Here is a 19,578-nt window from a genome sequence, read left to right as displayed (position 1 = left end):
CCTCTTGGGTCTCATGGCCTCATGTATTTTTCTTGTGCCAGAGGCCAAGCTGCATATGAGATGCCTTGAGTGGCTCCCAAGGGACCAGTGGTCTCAGTACCTGGGAGCACTCACAGATCCTCTCTGGGTGTCCAAACAAGTGGTCCTCGACTGGCGGGACAAACGCAGCAATCTCATGGCAGAGGAACCATTCTGGCCTCTTTATTTATTTTATTTCTTATAAGGCGCTTCATGCCTGTAGGCCTCAGAGCGCACCAAGCGAGGAAGGATGGCAAACAGTGTAAGATCAGGTATATAATCTATTCAGGTAAGTCGAAGAGCAAGGTCGTCACATGTTTCTTGAAGACAGAAGTTGATTGAGATGTTTTAATGTTAATTGGCAGAATGTTCCATTCAAGTGGAACATTAAATTCAAAACTATTCGCCAACATTTTTAGGCGCGTTCTTGGCTGGATGAGCTGAAGAGTCAGATGAGTGTAAAACTCTGTAAGATTTCTTCACTAGTTTGTTGGAAAGATAGTATGGTGCCTCAGCATTCTGACATTTATAGTTGAGAGGTGGAATGCTGTGCCTAACTCTCTGCCTCACCGGAAGCCAGTGGAGTTTCTTCCTAAAGGGGGTGATATGGTCCTGTCTTGCCAGGCCAAAGACCGCCCTCACAGTTCCATTCTGAACAGTTTGCAGCTGTTTCAAATTCCCTTGAGAAGTCCCAGTCAGCAAACTGTTAGAATAATCCAGGCATGAATGTATTAAAAAGGTTGCCAGAAGATATCTGTTTGAGAATAAGATATGGTCTAATCTGATGTATTAATTTAATTGCATATCCACAAGATGAACAGATCTGGGAGACACGTTTTTTCATTGAGAGGTTGTCTTCCAGCATCACTCCCAGGGTTTTCACTGTTTTGCTCACCGGAATGATGTTACTTGCCACTTCAAATGATTCATACTGTTGAGGGAAGTTCTTTAACTGAGGGTTGGAGGCCATAATTAGCAACTCAGTTTTGGAATCATTGAGAGCTAGTGAATTGAGTGCCATCCAAACTTGGATTTTGGCATAGATGTGGTTCACGGTGGTCAGTCAAAATGTCGAAAAATAAATGTAGAAAAAAAAAATGTCGAATTCCCTTTTTTTTAATTATATATTTATTTTGGGGTCTGGGAATAAAAAAAATAGCTAAAACAAAAAAAAAGAAAAAAGGGGGTGTGGGGGGGGAACCCCCCATTTCGAATAAAAAAAGTCATAAAATAAAATTCGACATTTTTTTTCTACATTTGTTTTTCGACATTTTGACTTTCTACATTTTGTCTTTCTACATTATCACTATAAACCGTGGTTCACAGCCTCTACATCCTTCTGGTAGTTACCAGACTGCTCAAAGAGGATCTGGGTGTCATCCGCATGATTTGCAAATTGAACACCCAGATCCCCCAGAAGATTGAGAAAGGGTTTAATATAAATATTAAAAAGCAGGGGCGACGAGCAAGAACCCAGCGGAACACTGCATGTGCTATAGTTGGGTTTAGCTTGAGCTCTTTCGACAGCCACTCTAGAGATTCTTGTGCCCAGAAACGACGTAATCCACTTAGCCGCATTCTCAGAGCAGTTGGAAACAGTGAACAATCTGTTATGTAGGAGATTGTGGTCAATAATATCAAATGCTGCTGGGAGATCTAATAGCAGCAACGCGGTATGTTTTCTTTCAATAATTCCAGTAATATTAGATTTTAAGTCCAAAAGGGCGGTCTCAGTGCCATGTTGTGCACGGAATCCGGACTGATTTGGATTAAGGAGTTTGTTCCTCAAATTTCTGTAGCTGAACATATGCCACTCTATCTAAGATTTTCAATAGATATGGAACGTTGGTAATTGGTCTATAATTCTTTGGGATGGAGGGGTCAAGAGTTCTTTTTCAAGAGAGGAGTGACCCATGCCTCCTTCAGAGCTGCAGGTACTATACCAGATAAGAAAGAGGAGTTGATCATTTTAGTGATCCATGGTGCCAAAACATTCACAGAATCTTTTAATAGGTCAGACGGGCACCTGTTGCCAAGGCAGGTGGTAGATTTCATATTACTGACAATCCCCTTCTATTGTTTAGAGCAAGGAGCAAATCCACATTTTGGAAGATTAACAGATGACATATCATCCTGATAATTAGAGTTGATTCCATCATTTTTGACATCAAGATTGGCCAGTTGATTGGCAATACCTAGTTGATGTCCATCTATTTTATGTGAAAATTCATCCTGAATTTGTTGTCACCAATCCAAATCTTTAGCAATAGGTGGGAAAGAGGATGTGTGATTTTCAAAGTCTTTGAGAATTTTAAATAATTCTTTTGTACTCGATTTAGCGTTGTCAATGCGATCATTATACAAATTCTTTTTAGACTCAATTATGACATTCTTATATTGTTGAACAGATTTTTCCGCCATTCTAGCTCAAATGTTCTTTTGGTTTTTCTGGCTTCTACATACAGAACCAAGCTTTATAAATCGTTTCCTTTTTTATGAACTTCATTTTTTCTGGGGCTAGGGTGTTAATTGTGTCATTGATGGCTGATGAAAGGTGACAAAATAACTTGTGTATATCACCAACGTATAGGTCAATATCCCCCAGTATTGATGCTAATGGGGAGGAGAAAATAGTCGGTATGATTTGATGTTTCTACATAGATCTGCTATTAGTATCAAGTCTCACGGGGAGGCTAGGCAGTATGATTATAGTCTAGTGCCAGTATGACTGGCCTCAGACCCGAGTGGTCACGGATGCGTCTCTGAAGGGTTGTGGTGCTCACTGCGAGGACTTGGCAGGTGAACAGCCTTTGGTCAGTGACAGCCAGGTGGCACATCAACAGGCTGGAGTTGCGAGCCATCAGGCTAGCCCTGAGGGCCTACTCCATCTCTCGAGGGGAAGCATGTCCTGATCCGACAGTCAACACGGTGCCCATGCACTACCCGAACAAACAAGGTGGCTTTCTCTCCCGTCCCCTCTGCACAGAAGCAATGCGCCTGTGGTTCTGATTACTGGAGAATCTGATCTCTGCAGTTCATCTGGCGGGGACAGAGAAGAGTTTGGCGGATGCTCTAAGCAGGTAGAGCACGGTCTTGCACGAGTGCAAAGTGTGCCAGGAAGTCCTGGAAGAGGTATTTTCTCTCTGGGGTGTGCCAGCAGTGGATCTTTTCACCACACTCCAACAGAAAGTGCAAACAGTTTTGCTCAAAGGAATTACCAGCAAGCGGCACACTAGGTGGGGACCCATTTCTGCTGGACTCGACTTTCCCTCTCCACTACGCCTTCTCCACGATTCCTGTCATTCTTTGGGTTCTGAGGAGGTTGAGGATATGATCTTGATCACCCCAGACTGGGCGAGGAGAACTGGTTACTCCGATCTCCTGGATCTGTCCACCTCACTACTTTACTCAGCATCCGAATCTCTTGACCCAGTCGGAAGATTGAGTGCTTCACCCGACACCGGACTCCCTCAAACTACATGCCGGGCTCTTGAGAGGATGAGATATGACTTGGATCTCTCAGAGGAAGTACTTGAGGTGTTGCTGGCTGCACACAGACCGTCTACACGATCTATGTACGCATGCAGGTGGAGAAGATTTGAGGTGAGGTGCAGGGAATGCGAGATTGACCCCATCTCTTTCCCCACCACTACAGTGATGAAGTTCCTTCGGTCACTGGCCTCAGCAGGACTTCAGGCCACCACAGTCAAAGGATATTTGGTGGCCTTGTCTGTGTTCAAAATGTCCCCGGATCAGGGTTCTTTCTTAACTATTCCATTCCAGTCATGGCCCAATACCTGAAGGGCTGTCTCAATAAGTTTCTGCCAATTCCTTTTATTGTCCCAGATTGAGATCTTAATCTGGTTTTGATTTATTTGATGGCGGCTCAGTTTGAGCCCATGCACTCTTGTTCCATAAGGCTGTTCTCCCTTAAAACAGCATTCTTTCCCTAACAAGCCCTGGTGGCAGTTGCCCGACTCACCGCCGAACTCAGAGACTGTTCACTTCTTCCTTAACCTACGACTGAAGCATTTTCCCTCCCGATTTCTCCCACCCCCTCCCCCAGACATACCCCCCTCCGAAACCAGTTCACCTCGTATGAGGTGGTGTTTTATGTTCAGTATTTTCTCTTGACATCATTACATGTATAATGTATAACGCACTTAGTTGTTCATGAAATTACAATAAAAAGTTTTGTTTTAAAAAAAAAACGCATTCTTGGTTGCAATCACGTCAGCCAGGAAGGTTAGTGAGTTGCAGACGACGTGCTGCAAACTTCAATTTCTACGTTTCTTTCAGGAGAACATTTCTCTGTCACCCCTCACTTACTTCCTAAGGTTGTTTGAGTTTCACCTCTCCGTCTATTGATTTGTCTGTCTTTTACCCACCAATCCATCCCTCAAAAGAGGAAGAGCGGTTCCACTGTCTTGACCCCAAAAGAGCCTCAAGTTTTGATGTGGCTCGTACATCCCAGTTTCAGAAAACTAACCAGTTTGTTGCCCATTCGTTGTCCCGTAAAGGTCTCACCATAACGAAGCAAACCCAGTCGCGTTGGATTATTTTATGTTACCAGTCGGCAGGCAGGGAGCTTCCTTCCGGCATCAGGGCACATTCTACCAGGGGGGGTGGGGGTCTTGGCCTCTACAGCCCTGCAAAGTGGGAGTTCCTATTAGAGACACATGTTGTGCGGCCATTTGGTCATCCCTGCATACATTTGCGAAGCATTACTCTTTAGATGTTGCACGTGGAGCAGATGAAAGATTTGGTAGAGCCGTTCTGCAAAATCTCTTTGTTTAATGCTTTCTGCCCTCCTCTCTTATTCTAGCTGCTTGGGGAGTCTATCAAGATGAGGAGTCTGTGGGAGAAAAGCAATCCATTGAAGGAGAAATTACTTACCGTAATGATCTTTCCATGGATCCTTCTCATGCAGATTCCTCATCTCCCCTCCCACCCATCCCCGCACAGAAAGTCCCTGCGGCTTAACGCTTCTGTCCAAGTGAGGTGACAACTGATAATGGCTCTAAGGTGACGGCTTCTATCTTACTGATCACTTAAAAAATAACATATATCTATTTTTCTATTCTACTAATTATGTGGGGTCTCCTCATATGGAGGTATCCCATTGTCATGTTTTCTGCGGGCTGTTAGCCTCCCTCCCATAGTTTTCCTCTGCAGCGTTCAGGCACGGGGGAAAAAAAGGGAGGAACTGAAGCATGGGACTTAGTGAGGTGATATTTATAGGACGCCTGACGTCACGCCCGTAGCTGATGATTGAGCACCCAGCAAGCCAAAGCGACGCTCAGTGGCCGAGTCGAGGTCCACTATGTCCCCTGTTGAAAAAAGTTTCCGAACAGCAGAGCTGGATTAGGATATCTATAAAGATGAGGAATCTGTGGGAGAAGAATCCATGCAAAGATCATTACAGTAAGTAATTTCTGTCTCATGTAAAAAAGAGTACCTTTGTTAGGGATGAATCAGCGGACACAGCTTTTCTTGACCTGAAAAGGACTTTCACGTATTCCCTAGTATTATGTCACCCCCGATAAGAAAATGCCTTTTGTACTGAAAACGGGTGAATCGATGCAGTGTTACTCCAAGTACACTCTGATCATCAAGAGAACCCCGTCTCCTGTTATTTTCAACTGCGTGCCCTATGAGAGAAATTACTTCGCTCTAAAAGTTTGCCATGAAAAATGCTTGTAGAGAGTGGCTACATTTGTTGATGGGGACAAATTATGACACCGAACTCTTCACTGATCACATCAAAATTAAAGTTCTGCAAGGTATTTAGTGTAGAGATAGTAGACAAGTCAGTTTTGTGTATTTGATTTCCCAGTACAATGTATGTACCAAACTGGCACCCTTAAGAGTGCTGCTGATACCCTCTTTCAGAGCTACTAAACAGCATCTAACACGCTCAATGAAGAGCGTCAACTTTTGCCTTCTCTGGACGGTTTCTTTTCATTAACAGCCTTCTGGAATTTTCTATGATGAGTTGGCTTCACACTCTGGGACTGAAACTGGTTTGTCAGCTGGAAAAGAATCGACTGGTTAAACAGGATGATCTCCTCTTCTATACCGAAAACCAGCTTTGCTTGTTAACCTACCCCTACATTGCAACATAGAGCTCGCACCTGTCATTACAACCTCCTAGGAGGGCAAAGAAGGGTGTTCGCCCTTCATGATTCACTCTCTATTTGTGGTGGCCTTCCTTTGTGACCGACATTAAATCCTATGCTTCTGCTTGCCCTGTTTGTGCTTATATCAAGGTACTGTGAACGAGATCTGCCTGTCTCATGCGACCCCACGAGATTCCCACTGTCCCCTGGCATATGGACTACAAAGACATGTACCAATTGCAGTTATGTGTAGGGAAGCCATATGGGCCCCTCCTTAAGCTTTCTTGAAGCATTTTTTATTGATACATCTTGTATGAAAGATGCAGCATTTGACCTGTAAGTCTGAAGTAACCCTTTTGTTAAAACCTACGTCTTTCGTCACCTACCTTTTTTAATTTATTTGTCAGCTCACATTCAGAACCATTGTGGAAGGGGTGCTCCCTGGATACTCATTCAAAATTTGAATGAGACCACATTCTTTGGCAAACCATTTTCAAGTTCTTCCTGTGGTCCAGTTTTAAAGGAGGATGATCAAAGGCTAAGCGTACCAGAATAAAGATTTTCCATAATGTCTTACTAGAAAGTCTTGATTCTATTAAAGACACGGAGGCGAGCATTATGCTTCTCTTTCTTTTATTAAATTATTAAAGGAAGCTCAGCAGCAAGAAATATTTCTTCAGAATGCTGAAAAATATGTATGTAACAAGAAAAAACAAGTCAAAACACTCTAAAATCTTGAGAGTTGAGAAACACAAGAAAACTCCATTTCCCAGGAGGACTGTGAAAAGTTCAACATGAGGTCACCAACATGTGACTCGAAACGTCCAATGACAAGGAAGGTCCCTGCATAAACAGTCCTGAAAATGATGCCACTTCCTCTTTCGAAGCTGCAAATGTGTCCAAGATAGCTTTGAGCCAAGGTCATCATGTGGTGTAATACGGGTCTCTTGTATTAAGCCGATTTGTCTGTTGACCCTGTCAGGAATATAGAACAAAACATAGTTAGCTTGAGTATATTATAACCCTAGTTCCCGTAAAGGGGTGGGAGAGAAATACATTGTTACCCAGACAACAGTACTTTTAAAACAAAACCATTATTTGCAATATATTCATATACAACAATGTGTAAGCATATTTAAATTTCTCGCCGGGTGGGATAATGCTCGCCTCCGTGTCTTTAATAGAATCAAGACTTTCTAGTAAGACATTATGGAAAATCTTTATTCTATGTCAAGACCGGAGGCTCCCATTATGCTAGTTTAAAGCTTACCTACCACAATAGCCGCCGGCTGTTCTACTGGTTTCAGATAAAATTCCTTGAATACTGATTCACTTGCCCAGTCTGCCATCCTCATGATGTCATCCAGGCGAATCCCTACTTGAAACGCTTTGGAGGCCATGGCTCCTCTGACAGAGTGCGCTCCAAAGTGTAAGGTATCAATCCCTGCTTGATTTAGGGTCCACCTCACCCAGCGCGCTAAAGTTGGGGAGGAAACTGCTTTATGTGGTTTACGTAAGGCTATCAACAGCTGCCCGTCTGGCGGGTTCCTAAGAGGTGCCGTAATCTCCTCGTAAGCCTTTAGACATCTGACTAAGCAGAGCTTTGGTTGATCCGTAAAGGCCGGATATGAGATCACTCTAGAATTGCACTTTGTCCTTCTATGTAGGTGGAATACAATGCCATCTGGAGAGAAGGTTCTGCCTGCTATGTCTAGGGCTTTAACATCGGAAACTCTCCTGCAGGAGACTAGACAGAGCAGGGTAACTAGTTTGCCGGACAGGGCGGTGCGAGATAGTTCCTTGTTATCTGGCCAGGAAAGAAACAGATTAAGTACTATGTTAACGTCCCAAAGCTTATTATAGCGGGACGGAGGAGGTATTGTAAGTCTGATGCCCTTGAGTAGTCTGCAAACTAAATGATGTTCCCCTGCCGGAACTCCTTCTATAGGGTCGTGGCCTGCTGAAATTGCAGAACGGTATGCGTTAACTGACCTATATGCTAAGCCTCTTTCCACTAAGGATGCGAGGAAATTGAGGATCTCCTCTACAGGTGCCGAAACTGGATGCAATCCTTTCTGTTGACACCAGTTTCTCCAGGCGTTCCAAGAGTTAGAATATCTTTTGAGAGTGGCAGGGGCCCAACTCTCTTCGATGAGGCTAACTGCCTTGAAGGACATGCCTGGAACTCTCCACCTTGCCCTGAAATCCTCCAGGCTGCTAAGGACAGAGAGCCGTGGAGGAGTAGGGGGTGGCGATTGCCCGCTGGATCTAGTAGAAGATCCGGAAATCGGGGTAGAAGGATTGGAAAATCCGAGGAAAGTTCCAGAAGAACTGGATACCAGGTCTGAGAGGTCCAGACCGGTGTTATCAGAACCAATTCTGATTGCTCCTGACGTGCCTTCGCCAGGGTCCTCGCAATCATGTTGAAGGGGGGAAAGGCATAGTGAACCCCTTCTGACCAAGGTTGGAGGAAAGCATCTGTCGCCATCGCTGCTGGATCGGGGTTCCAGCTGAAGAACACTGGAAGTTGAGCGTTCAGGCGCGAGGCAAACAGGTCCTTGGACATGGGACCCCAAACTCGTTGAATTCTGAGGAAGACTTCTCTGTCCAGTTTCCAATCGCTGTAATCGGTCGTGTTCCGGGAATACCAGTCTGCTACTACATTCGTGAGACCAGGTAGGTATTCCGCTGTGACAGAAATCTGGTGTTGCAGACAGAAATGCCAAAAATCTTTGGCTAATTCCGCTAGGGGTCGAGATCTGGTGCCTCCCAGATGATTGATATATCTCACCGCCGAGACGTTGTCCATTTTTAACAAGATACAACAACTCACTCTGTCTTTGGCGAATGAGCGTACTGCGAAGGAACCCGCTAGGAGTTCTAGGCAGTTTATGTGCATCTCGAGTTCCAAAGGAGACCAAGTTCCTCCTGTGGCTACTGAACCGCATCTCGCTCCCCAGCCGGAACGGCTGGCATCTGACTCTATCACGAGATCTGGTGCTGAACCGAAGATTGCTTGGCCGTTCCATGCTTCCATGTGGGTGAGCCACCAGTTGAGTTCTGTCCTTGCTTCCAGCGACAGAGTTAGCCGCTGCGAGTAAGAGAGACTGCGTCTTAGGTGTTGCCCTTTGAGTCTCTGTAACTCCCGGTAATGTAAAGGTCCGGGAAAGATCGCTTGAATAGAGGAGGAGAGAAGCCCTATCACTCTCGCTAGGTCCCGAAGAGAGAACTCCTCCCTCTGAAGGAGTCTGCGGATCTCCCGTTTGGTAGAATGAATCTTGGCTATGGGGAGACGGAGCTGAGTTAACTCGGTGTCTACGATGAACCCTAGAAATTCTAAGTTTCTGGAAGGGAGAAGAATTGATTTTTCCCAATTTATGAGGAAACCGAGACTGTGGAGTAGGTCTATGGCTAGCTTGGTCTGATGCTCCGCTAGAGCTTGCGACTGAGCCAAGAAGATCATATCGTCTAAGTATATGATTAGGCGAACACCCTGTTCTCTGAGATGTGCTACTACCGGCCGGAGGAGTTTGGAGAAAACCCAAGGAGCGGAAGAGAGACCGAAAGGTAAGCTCGTGAACTCCCAGCTGTGAAGATTCCAAGAGAATCTGAGGTAACTCGTGTGATCTTGGTGTATGGGAACCGTTAGGTACGCGTCTTTCAGATCTAGGCGCGTTAGCCAGTCGTTGGGTCTCAGAAGATCTCTCAGCATGTGAATACCCTCCATTTTGAAATGTCGGTAGACAATAAAATCGTTGAGGGCCTTCAGATTTATTACTGGACGCACTTTCTCTTTTCTGCGTACCAGAAATATAGGACTGAAAAACCCGCCTTGGTTTGTGCAGGGGCGAATCGCTTGTTTCGTTGCTAGGCTGCGAATTTCTTTGTCCAAAGCGACGTGGTCTTCCTTGGACATTGGAATGGAAGCAGGACAAGTTGCTTGGAAGGGATGCGCGAAGAATTCTAGGCGCAAGCCGCGTACTGTATCTCTGACCCATGCGTCCCCTGATAAGCAATCCCAAGCATGTGCAAAATAAGCCAACCTCCCCCCTACAGGGATATGGGGCGCAGGCGCTGTGAAGGGCAGACTGACCTGTGGTTTGCAGTTGCTGCGCTGGGTACCGTGCGGCTCTCCTCCTACCGCGACCTCTGCCTCTCCCTCTCGAAGGGAAGAAGGTCTCTGAGCGATCGTGCCAGGCGTGTTGCTCTCTAGACTGCTGAGATCTTCTATCAAAGGAATATCGGCCGGAAGAGCGACCTCTGCCTCGTCCGGCCCTGGCAAAAATTCTTGAAGAAAACACTCTTTTAATGGATGCTTGCGCTTTGTCCAGCGCGGTAAAGGTGCCTACGAATTTGGACATCTCCTTCATGAAGGAGTCTCCGAAGAGTAGGCCTTGGGCCGTTGCACCAAATTCCGTGTCTGCTAATTCGCATAGTTTAGCGTTTATCTTGTGCAGGATACCTTTGCGGGTTCCGCTGAAATGGTACAGTTGGCATTGCCCAGCAGACAAATGGCTCTTTGAGCCCAACTTGAAAGTGTCACAGGATCTATTGGTTCTCCTGTGTCAATAGCCGCCTCTGCTAGATCCATTATCTTGGCTAGAGGGCCTGTAATGTCCAGTACCCGGTCTTGGCACGACCTCCAGGCACGATCTATACCTTTTCGTGGATCTTTAATATTCTTTCCTAGGAAAGTAATCATCCTGGAGTCTAACTCAGGCGTTAGGGCCACTTTATCTGGTATTTCGGGGCGTGGACATTCCGCTCTAAGTTTTGCTCGGACCTCTTTGTCCAATGGCTTACGAAGCCTGTTCTTGATGTAATCCGTTGTCCTAGAAGATGACTCCCAATGTGAAGATCTGGGGTGTACCAGATCCTCCGGCACAAACATCCCTTTAGGAGGAAGGGAATCTGTGCTTAACTTCTTCTTAGGGATGGGGGCTGCCACAATCCCTGAGGTAGAGGGTCGCGACGCAATTGAGTGCGTATCTTCTTCAGAGGAGACTGGAGACTGACTGTGAAAGTCGAGCTCCTCTTGATCCTGGCCCTGTTGATATTCTTCTGGGCTTAGAGATGTGATATCCCTGAATTCTTCCTCCGGGTAGGAGGGTTCATCTGTGGAAGGGGGTCCCTTCCTGTCCAAAAAAGCTTTTTTAAGCCTGGAGAAGGCGTCTGATAGGGCAGCAGTGGCTGGTTCTGTCTGGCTCGGGGGGGTCGTAGAGTTCTTACTCAGGCGAGCCGGAGTACATCCCCCTTCTGAAAGGTGCTTCCTTTTGAGTCTTTTTCTTTGGTAGGGATTTGTCTTGCAAATGCTCCTCCATGTCATCCAGGCGCTGCTGAATAGGCATAAGCATTTGTGTCACCGCTTTTTTTATGCTGGTCTCCACTGTGGAACCCAGTACTTTCTTTAGGCTGGAAGCCATAGCCACTTCATTAAAATCATAAATCTCTTCCTCCTGACCAGACCAATCCTGGCTCTCTTGAGGGAAGTATTGTGCTGCCATTACTTTAAGCACCTTTCAATTCACCCTACCTCTCTTTTTTTTTTTTTTTTTTTAAAATTGTGTGTGGGCAGACCGCCTTCTCTGAATGCCCAATGAAGGAGCTGAGGAGAGTTATGAAAACCCTAACCAGAAGGGCACAGAGCAGTGATCAGCTGTCCTTCAAATTCCTCTCTTCTTTTTTTTTTTTTTTTTTTTAAAATCAAATTCGGCACAGTTCGTTGAGATCAGCTCCTGGCACTCGCGATCGCTAATCCGCTGTGAAATTACAACGGAAAGCGATCGCGAGCGCCAGAAAGCTGAGGAGCGGACCTGCGACGGCAGGAGCTCCCCCTGGTGGCCGCTCGAGGCACCGCGGTCACTTCGCGGTTTCCTTTAAGCTCTGCGAACACGGGTCGCAGTAAAATGAAAGAAAAAGATCCGCGGGCTTTACGCTCGCAATATTAACAAAATAAACAAGATAAACAGCCGAACGAAGGCTGAGAAAGGCGAAGTACTCTCCGGCGCCGGCCGGAAGCGGTCGGCGTCGGAGAGAAAACACTGACACACTCGAAGTGCGCGCGACGAACGAAGTCGAGAGATTATTTCTCACTATTACGCGCGACGAACGTAGCGCAAATCATGAAACAATCATTTCAAAATACATAATAAACATGACAAACAGATCCAGAAAATGATGTACTTATCTCTTGCTGTGAGCAGCAAAGAAAGAGGAAGTGGCATCATTTTCAGGACTGTTTATGCAGGGACCTTCCTTGTCATTGGACGTTTCGAGTCACATGTTGGTGACCTCATGTTGAACTTTTCACAGTCCTCCTGGGAAATGGAGTTTTCTTGTGTTTCTCAACTCTCAAGATTTTAGAGTGTTTTGACTTGTTTTTTCTTGTTACATACATATTTTTCAGCATTCTGAAGAAATATTTCTTGCTGCTGAGCTTCCTTTAATAATTTAATAAAAGAAAGAGAAGCATAATGGGAGCCTCCGGTCTTGACATAGAATCACCATGTAATGTATCCTATTTCAACCAAAAAAGGCACTATACAAATACCCAATAACATAACAAACATATGAGCTTGTGCTGCGTTTCGCAGTTTTCATTGCTGGCAATTTTTGTGTACTATCCAGAATTATTAATTTCTGTTGTTGCATTCAGAGTCATTAGTCAATTTCCCCAGCTTTTATTCCATCTGAAACCTTGTTGTTGTTCTTCGCTTTCTTTTATTTCTACTCCTCTTTGTTATACCATTTAAACTGTCACTCATTTAACACATAGGAGTAACTGTGTGTTTAGGATAGATGTATTTTTTTTAATCCTGTGTTTATTTTGTAGGCTCTAGAATCCAAGAATGCAGGTGGTGTATTTGATACCACTGTGCATTTGAAATCCCATGTGGACCAACTTACAGGAAGAAATGAAGAATTACGACAGGAACTAAAGGCATCCCGAAAAGAGTCTACACAGTTGTCAAATCATTTGTCAAAAGCAAATGACAAGGTATGCTGAGGATATTCATTTCTGTGTAACAGCTGAGTGGTTTGCATCTTGTAAAAACTAATTTTAAAGTATTTGTAGATGATGCTTTCAAAAGAGCATGTTTTACTTGTCGGTACAAGCTTGAAAGCCGATACTACTTTTCAATGTACAGTTTTCAAAACCTAGTTGCTTGATTGTTGCTCTAGCCTAAGCTGTTTTCTGGCAGATAATGTGACACTAAGAGTTTGGGAGGAAAGTGAGCAAAATTAAGAGAGTAAAACTTTTTCTAATATATTGCATTCTCCCCCAGATTCCTCATCTCTGATGTACATTTAAAGCACCATTTGTCAATATTTTTCTCTTAAGCAGGGGACTTGTGGCTCTGCATCAACTTGCCTCAACGCTCTGACTCATTGCTTTGAAAGTGACACCAGCAGCAATACACTTAGCTTGCCAAGCCCTATGACCCCCAGTTCCTTTCTTGCTCAGCTCTGTCTCAGAATGCTTTCTCCTCAGAGAGAATTGTCTTGCTTTGTCTTGCCCCAAACCTAAATGCCTCTGGATTCAGAAGGTTTAGAGACTGCATCTCGGAAATGTATGTTGCAGACCCTCCCACAAAATCTGTATCTGGGGTGTTGGTTACAGACCCTGTGTGGGGAAGTGCAAGTCCTGTCAAGCCATAAACCTTGAAGGCCTTGAGGGGAAAGGATGGCAAAACTAGCCCTAGATCCGCCCCTTCTGAGATCCCCAGAAAGTACCCTTTCCAAGAGGTAAAACTTAAGAGGAGCAGGGTTTGGAGGTCCTCTGACCCTATTGATAACCGCTTCAATGAACCATATTTCTTTCTAACTTAAGTAAAACTGTATACATGTCTGGGGTACTCTAAAATGTGGGATCCATATGTTTCCACATAGTCTTGAGAGAAGTTTTCTTTTTTGCTATGTAATCTGTTCCATTTTTATCAGTGCCCATCTGCATTCCAAAATATGCAAACCATAACCTATTACAGAGCAGAATTCGAATTTAAAAATAATAACATGCGTAGGATAATTGCCAATAGTTTCAGATCTTGCTCCTTCCCAAATGGCCTTCCTCAGCGCCCTTCCCTCGGCTCCCGCCCCAACTCCCATGGAACCTAACTTGACTTCTGGTGTTTTTGTCCGTTCCTCCCTTCTCTTCAGTCACTCCATTCCTTCCTAGCTCCCTATAAAACATTTCCTCAGTACCGAGGCCATGTCTGCTGCCTTGCACCTTCCACCTTATGGTATCCTACATTTTACAGGCTTTCTCCAAATATTCATTGATCCCAAAGCCGACCGTCTAATTGGGCATGTGTAATCTTTATTGCACCTCTTGATGTACTTCCAATAGGAGCCCTTATGTAAAAATAGTTGGTCATCTCAAATCTGATCAGTATTATTCACACCTATAGATGGAGCAGATGACCATAGTTTCTTGACTTTTCCGCCTTCTTGGTATCAAGAGCCCTGATGCCAGTAGGGAGGCACACCTGAGCCCAGAGAGGAGTGAAGGACAGCCCCCCCCCACCTGATCTTCCCCCAGGGAGGTTGGAGAGGTGCACATTACCCCTAGGGTGTCGAAGCCAGCAAGGAAAACGGGGAACCCCAGGCATTTCTGAAAAGAGGGAATCCGCAGAGGTCTGCCTTGCGCAAATTGCCCCAGTTTTTATTAGCCACAATCCCCGACAAAGTATATTTGGTGGGGAAAAAACACAATGTTCATTTTGTCTGGGGTTCTGGGTAATAAATTCTGGGCCGCTTCGCGCAAGTGAGACCTCTGTGCATTCCCACGGGTGTCCTCTTTTGGGAACTGCATGGGGGTTCCCTGTTTTCCTTGCTGGCTTCGACACCCTAGGCCCAAGTCTGTAGGTTGCCCACACAAACAAAATGTGCTGTGCCAAAAGCTCTGGGGTTACCAGTGGGTTACCCTTTCCCTTTTGCCCCCCCCGGTAGGTGCACCCACGCATGTGAGGTACCGTTTTCATCGGGACATGTGTGGGAAGGTATGACATCTGTTGTTGGCGACGTGTTTCGGTGAGTGGACAGAGGGAAATGTCTCTGAAATTGGCTGGAAATAAAATACAATTCTCAGACATTTCGCTCTGGCCACCCACCGAATTACACCGCCAACAACACATGGCTTACTGTCCTGCGTTCCCACAGGTGTCCCGATGAAAGCGGTACCTCACATGTGTGGGTGCACCTACCCGGGCGCAAAAGGAAAAAGGCTACACCACTTGTAAACCCCAAAGGGTTTGGGGAGACAACCTACAGATTTGGGCCTAGGGTATCCAAGCCACAAAGGAAAACGGGGAACCGCATGCATTTCCAAAAAGAGGACATCCATGGATATCCGCAGAGGTCTGACTTGCGCAAATCGGCCCAGAATTTATTACCCAGAAACCCTGGCAAACCCCAAAATGGGGCGAAAACCCCCCAATTTTTGCACATTTCACTCGGCTCACCTACCGAAACATGCCGCCAACACATTGCCTACCGTCCCATGTTCCCACATGTGTCCCGAAGAAAACAGTACCTCACATGTGTGGGTGCACCTACCTGGGCGCCAAGGGGAAAACCTAAAAGACCCCCAACCTCCCCCCCTTCCCCCCCAAGTCTTTTCCGACAACTGAGTTTAACGATTTTTTCAGATGGGCACACCATACAGATATGGGCCTCGGGTGTCCAAGCCACCAAGGAAAACAGGGACCCATTTGCTGGTGCCCTTTGTCACACAACCCTTTAATTTCCCAAATGCCCCCTACATTTACTTGCTGCTTTAGGCACCATACACTTTGGTAACCTGCACAAGCCACCTACCCTTGAAAAGGTCTGCCTGTGCTCTTTCAAAAAATGTATGCTTGCCGTTCCTCACCACATTGGTTTTCTTGATTTACACATGTGAAGTACGTCTGTTCAGGCCGTAAGCATAAAACTCCTGTGTACCATGGGTCAGTGTTTGGCTTGTTGTAATGCTTGTTTTGTGAAACACTACAAAAAATGTGTGCTTTCATATATGCAAGAGTCGGGGGAATGTAACGGAGCATTGTTTTTCTCAAAATTCATAGAAGTCATTGCCGTACCAAGCCAACCATGTCCACTACCTTTTTTTCAGTCATTTTCCCGCTTTTCCCCCCCTACCTAGTTGATGCCCGACCTACGCAAATCACCCCTTCCTAAACTTGGAATTTTGTCTACTTTTCAGAAGTGTATGCCTTTCTGTCCTCCAATTCGGCTTTCCTACCCTTTTCTTCCATTCCGACCATGCATGTCCAATTGGCAAAAATGGCCAAAATCGCCTACCTCTCACAAAACGGTTGATAACCACATCAAAATAAATGTTTTTCGTTTCCACTCAACCTGTTCTTGAAAGCCGGGATATTGGGGAATTGAGCACAGCAAACCATTTGTTCCTAGCTCTTACAAGGAAAAAACCACAGGCTTCTTTACACATCATTGTATGGTTATTTTCTCTCACCACCATACAGAAACCTAGGATTCCTGGGTGGCGTTACGACAGCCTACTTGTGGGAAAAAAAGGGGACAAATTTGGCCGAGATATCTCATGTAACAAAAAGTTACAAGGCATTGAATGGCGACATACCGAAATCGCCAAAAAATGGCCTTGGCACTGGGGGGGGGGGGGACCCATGGCACTTAAAGGGTTAAAGTTCAGTTAGTGGTATGAAAACACAATCAATGGATTTTTAAAATTTTTTTTACCATCTTTTGATTGATTTTAAGCATTATCCGCTTACAGGAAGAAAATAGAATAACACAAAAAAAATTCAGTAGTCCCCTCACTCCTCTACCACCCTCCCCCCCTCCCCCCGCAACCCTGTGCCAGTAGTAGTCCCTTCATGTCCGGATCCCAAGGTCTCTTAGGATCATAAATCCAATATCCTGATTTTATGTGGGCTCCACTGGAGCATATAGTCGCTTTGTAAATAGGATAGAACTTGTCCCCATTCTCGTTTCAAAACTTAATGATATCCCTGAATTTGATACGTCACCCTTTCCATCGAAACAATGCTCCAGACATTCTGTAACCAGTCCTGGGTCATGGGGCACGTCTGCTGTTTCCATTGTTGTGCGATCACTAGCAATGCCGCTATTAACAGGTTTATGAACCCCCGTTTCTGTAACTTGGTGAATATTTTTGACCCTAGGTCCCACAGCCCTTACATCCAGAGTCGTTTCCCCACTTGCTCTGTCCCCTGTACATCTTTTGCATCTGTATTTTCACCCCTGACCAGAACGCTTATATTCCCGGAAAATCCCACCTTATTTATGCCCAGTGCCTCACCTTATTACATCCGCTCGAACATAGATCTGATGTTGATGGGAACTTTTTGTCTAGCCTTTCAGGTGTATAGTGCTACTGTATGAGCATTTTAATCCACATCTCCCTCACCTGAATGACCCGCGTCAAGTTAGGGATGGCTGCCCATAAATATTCCCACTGTCTAACCGTAATGACCTCCCCCAAGGTCCTTTCTCACTTTTTCATATACTTCCATTGAATCACTTCCCCATTGTTATTTAAGAATCTAAAAATGTTTGATACCAATTTCCTTGAGCCTGTGTATGTTGTGATGTATTCCTCAAACAGGGTCAGATCCCTTATTGCTTCATCCTTAATTGTTGGGTTAGTTAACCAGAGTTTTAATTGGGTGTATCTAAATCTATCTTTCTCTGTTTGCCCCATATCCCATATACACTCCTCAAAGGTGCTTAGATTCTAGCCCTGATACATATCTCGTATCTTCAGGCACCCCGCCCCGATCCAAGCCTTAAATGCCCCCCCCCTGTACCATTCCAGGTGGAAAATCTGGGTTCCTGAACAACGGAAAAAGGGGAGGGGTTTTCTGTCAGTTCCCCTTGCTTGACCACTGAATCCCAGGCCTCCACTCCCACTCGAAGGACTTTACTAATCGTAGTGTTGGGGTGCCTATGTTTCTTATTCAACCACATGAGCCCCGACGGGGTTGATCCTGCCACCGCCTAGTCCTGCCGTGCCCATATTTTATGTTGACTATCAGCCAACCATTCTTTTATGATCTTCAGCTGTGCTGCCTCACAATATTTGCAAAAATGTGGAAATGCCAATCCCCCTCGATTGCTTGAAAATAGTAAAATAGCCTTGGTAATATTGCCATATTAACTGCTGACATTCTCACCCACCATGAGATTGTAAGGGGATGCCACTTCATCAGATCTTCTTTGATTTTTTTGGAGGAGTTCTGGGTAGTTTGCCCCATACATCTTTTCTATTGTTCTTGTGAGGGTTATGCCCAAATATGTAATGTCATCCTTCGCTACCTTTATTATTATTGTTTTTTAAACCTAATTCTGGCAGACCGGTGTAGCATACGTAGTGGGACCGCGTCCCATTATACAGTCATTAGTACAGTCAATAACATTTTACAGAGTTTGTTTCATGGTACATAATATCTATCACATTGTCAAGATAGCACGTAGCAGGAGTATTAAGCCTTTTATCGTAAGTCTTCAAATTACAGTTTTAACACAGAGAAAAGATTGAAAGCCTACCCACGTGTCGCGGGGGTCTAGACCTAGGAGGGAGAGTAGATATATACAAGTCCTCACATTCTTGGGACCAGGTCAACGCAGTTAACCACTCCTTCATATCGGGGTGGAGTTTGTCTTTCCATTGCAAGAGAATTGTACTTTTGGCTATCAAACAAGCGATGTTGGCAAATGTACGAAGGTCCTTAATATGAATTGTCGGCCACATACAAAAGAGTGGGCCCATGGGGTCGTCTTCTAGTGGGGCTTCCGAGATTTCCCCTATTGTTCCAATTACTCAGAACCAGAAGTTTCCTAAATCAGGGCACGACCAGAACATGTGCAGGTGATATGCCAAATCATTTCTACATGTAGGACAACTGAGGGGCTGTGAGTGTGCCTTTTTGGAGAGCCTAGCTGGTGAGTATTATAGCCTGTTTAAGATTTTTAATTGTATACATTTGAATCTGAAGTTAATGGAAACTTTCTTGGTGTGGGAACACATTCGGCTCCATTGCTCATCTGTTAGTTCCTGGTCAAGTTCCCGGGCCCAACCCAGTCTTGTGTTTGAGACCGGGACCGGGGCGGCGTTCTGTGACATCTTATACAGTGTGTAGACGATGTGTTTGCAGTCCCTGGAGTTGGCGACATATGCTAGGCTGGCAGTTTCTGAGGGTTCATTAGGGTAGGATGGCCATCTAGTGGCGATGGCTGCGCGGATTCTATAGTATTGCAGTTTGTCCCCACTAGTGTTAGTGTCTTGGTTTCCAGGTAGTAGGAGTAATAAATCTGCCCTGCGGGAAGAGGTCTGCGAGGTACCTATATCCTAGGCTTGCCCATTTTATCTGAATTGCACTGTCCCATGTTGGTTTGAGCTCAGGGAATTTCCATAGGGGTAGCCATCGATGGGGTTTAT

At 45.2% G+C, this 19,578-nt stretch overlaps 1 protein-coding gene across 4 annotated transcripts in view; it reads left to right on the top strand.

Annotated features, from left to right (window-relative positions):
• CEP290 (centrosomal protein 290) overlaps positions 1-19,578 on the top strand; it is a 3,224,991-nt gene that overhangs the window by 690,704 nt on the left and 2,514,709 nt on the right. For all 4 annotated transcript variants that reach the window (XM_069629332.1, XM_069629331.1, XM_069629333.1 and 1 more), the window contains one exon: positions 12,970-13,134. In XM_069629332.1, the coding sequence (XP_069485433.1) occupies positions 12,970-13,134 (165 nt within the window). The remainder of the gene's footprint in view (positions 1-12,969; positions 13,135-19,578) is intronic.

This window comes from Ambystoma mexicanum, chromosome 12 (genome assembly GCF_040938575.1).
Source record: "Ambystoma mexicanum isolate Mex_15411 chromosome 12, UKY_AmexF1_1, whole genome shotgun sequence".
Classification (NCBI taxonomy): domain Eukaryota; kingdom Metazoa; phylum Chordata; class Amphibia; order Caudata; family Ambystomatidae; genus Ambystoma; species Ambystoma mexicanum.
This window is presented reverse-complemented; position numbering and strand designations above follow the sequence as displayed.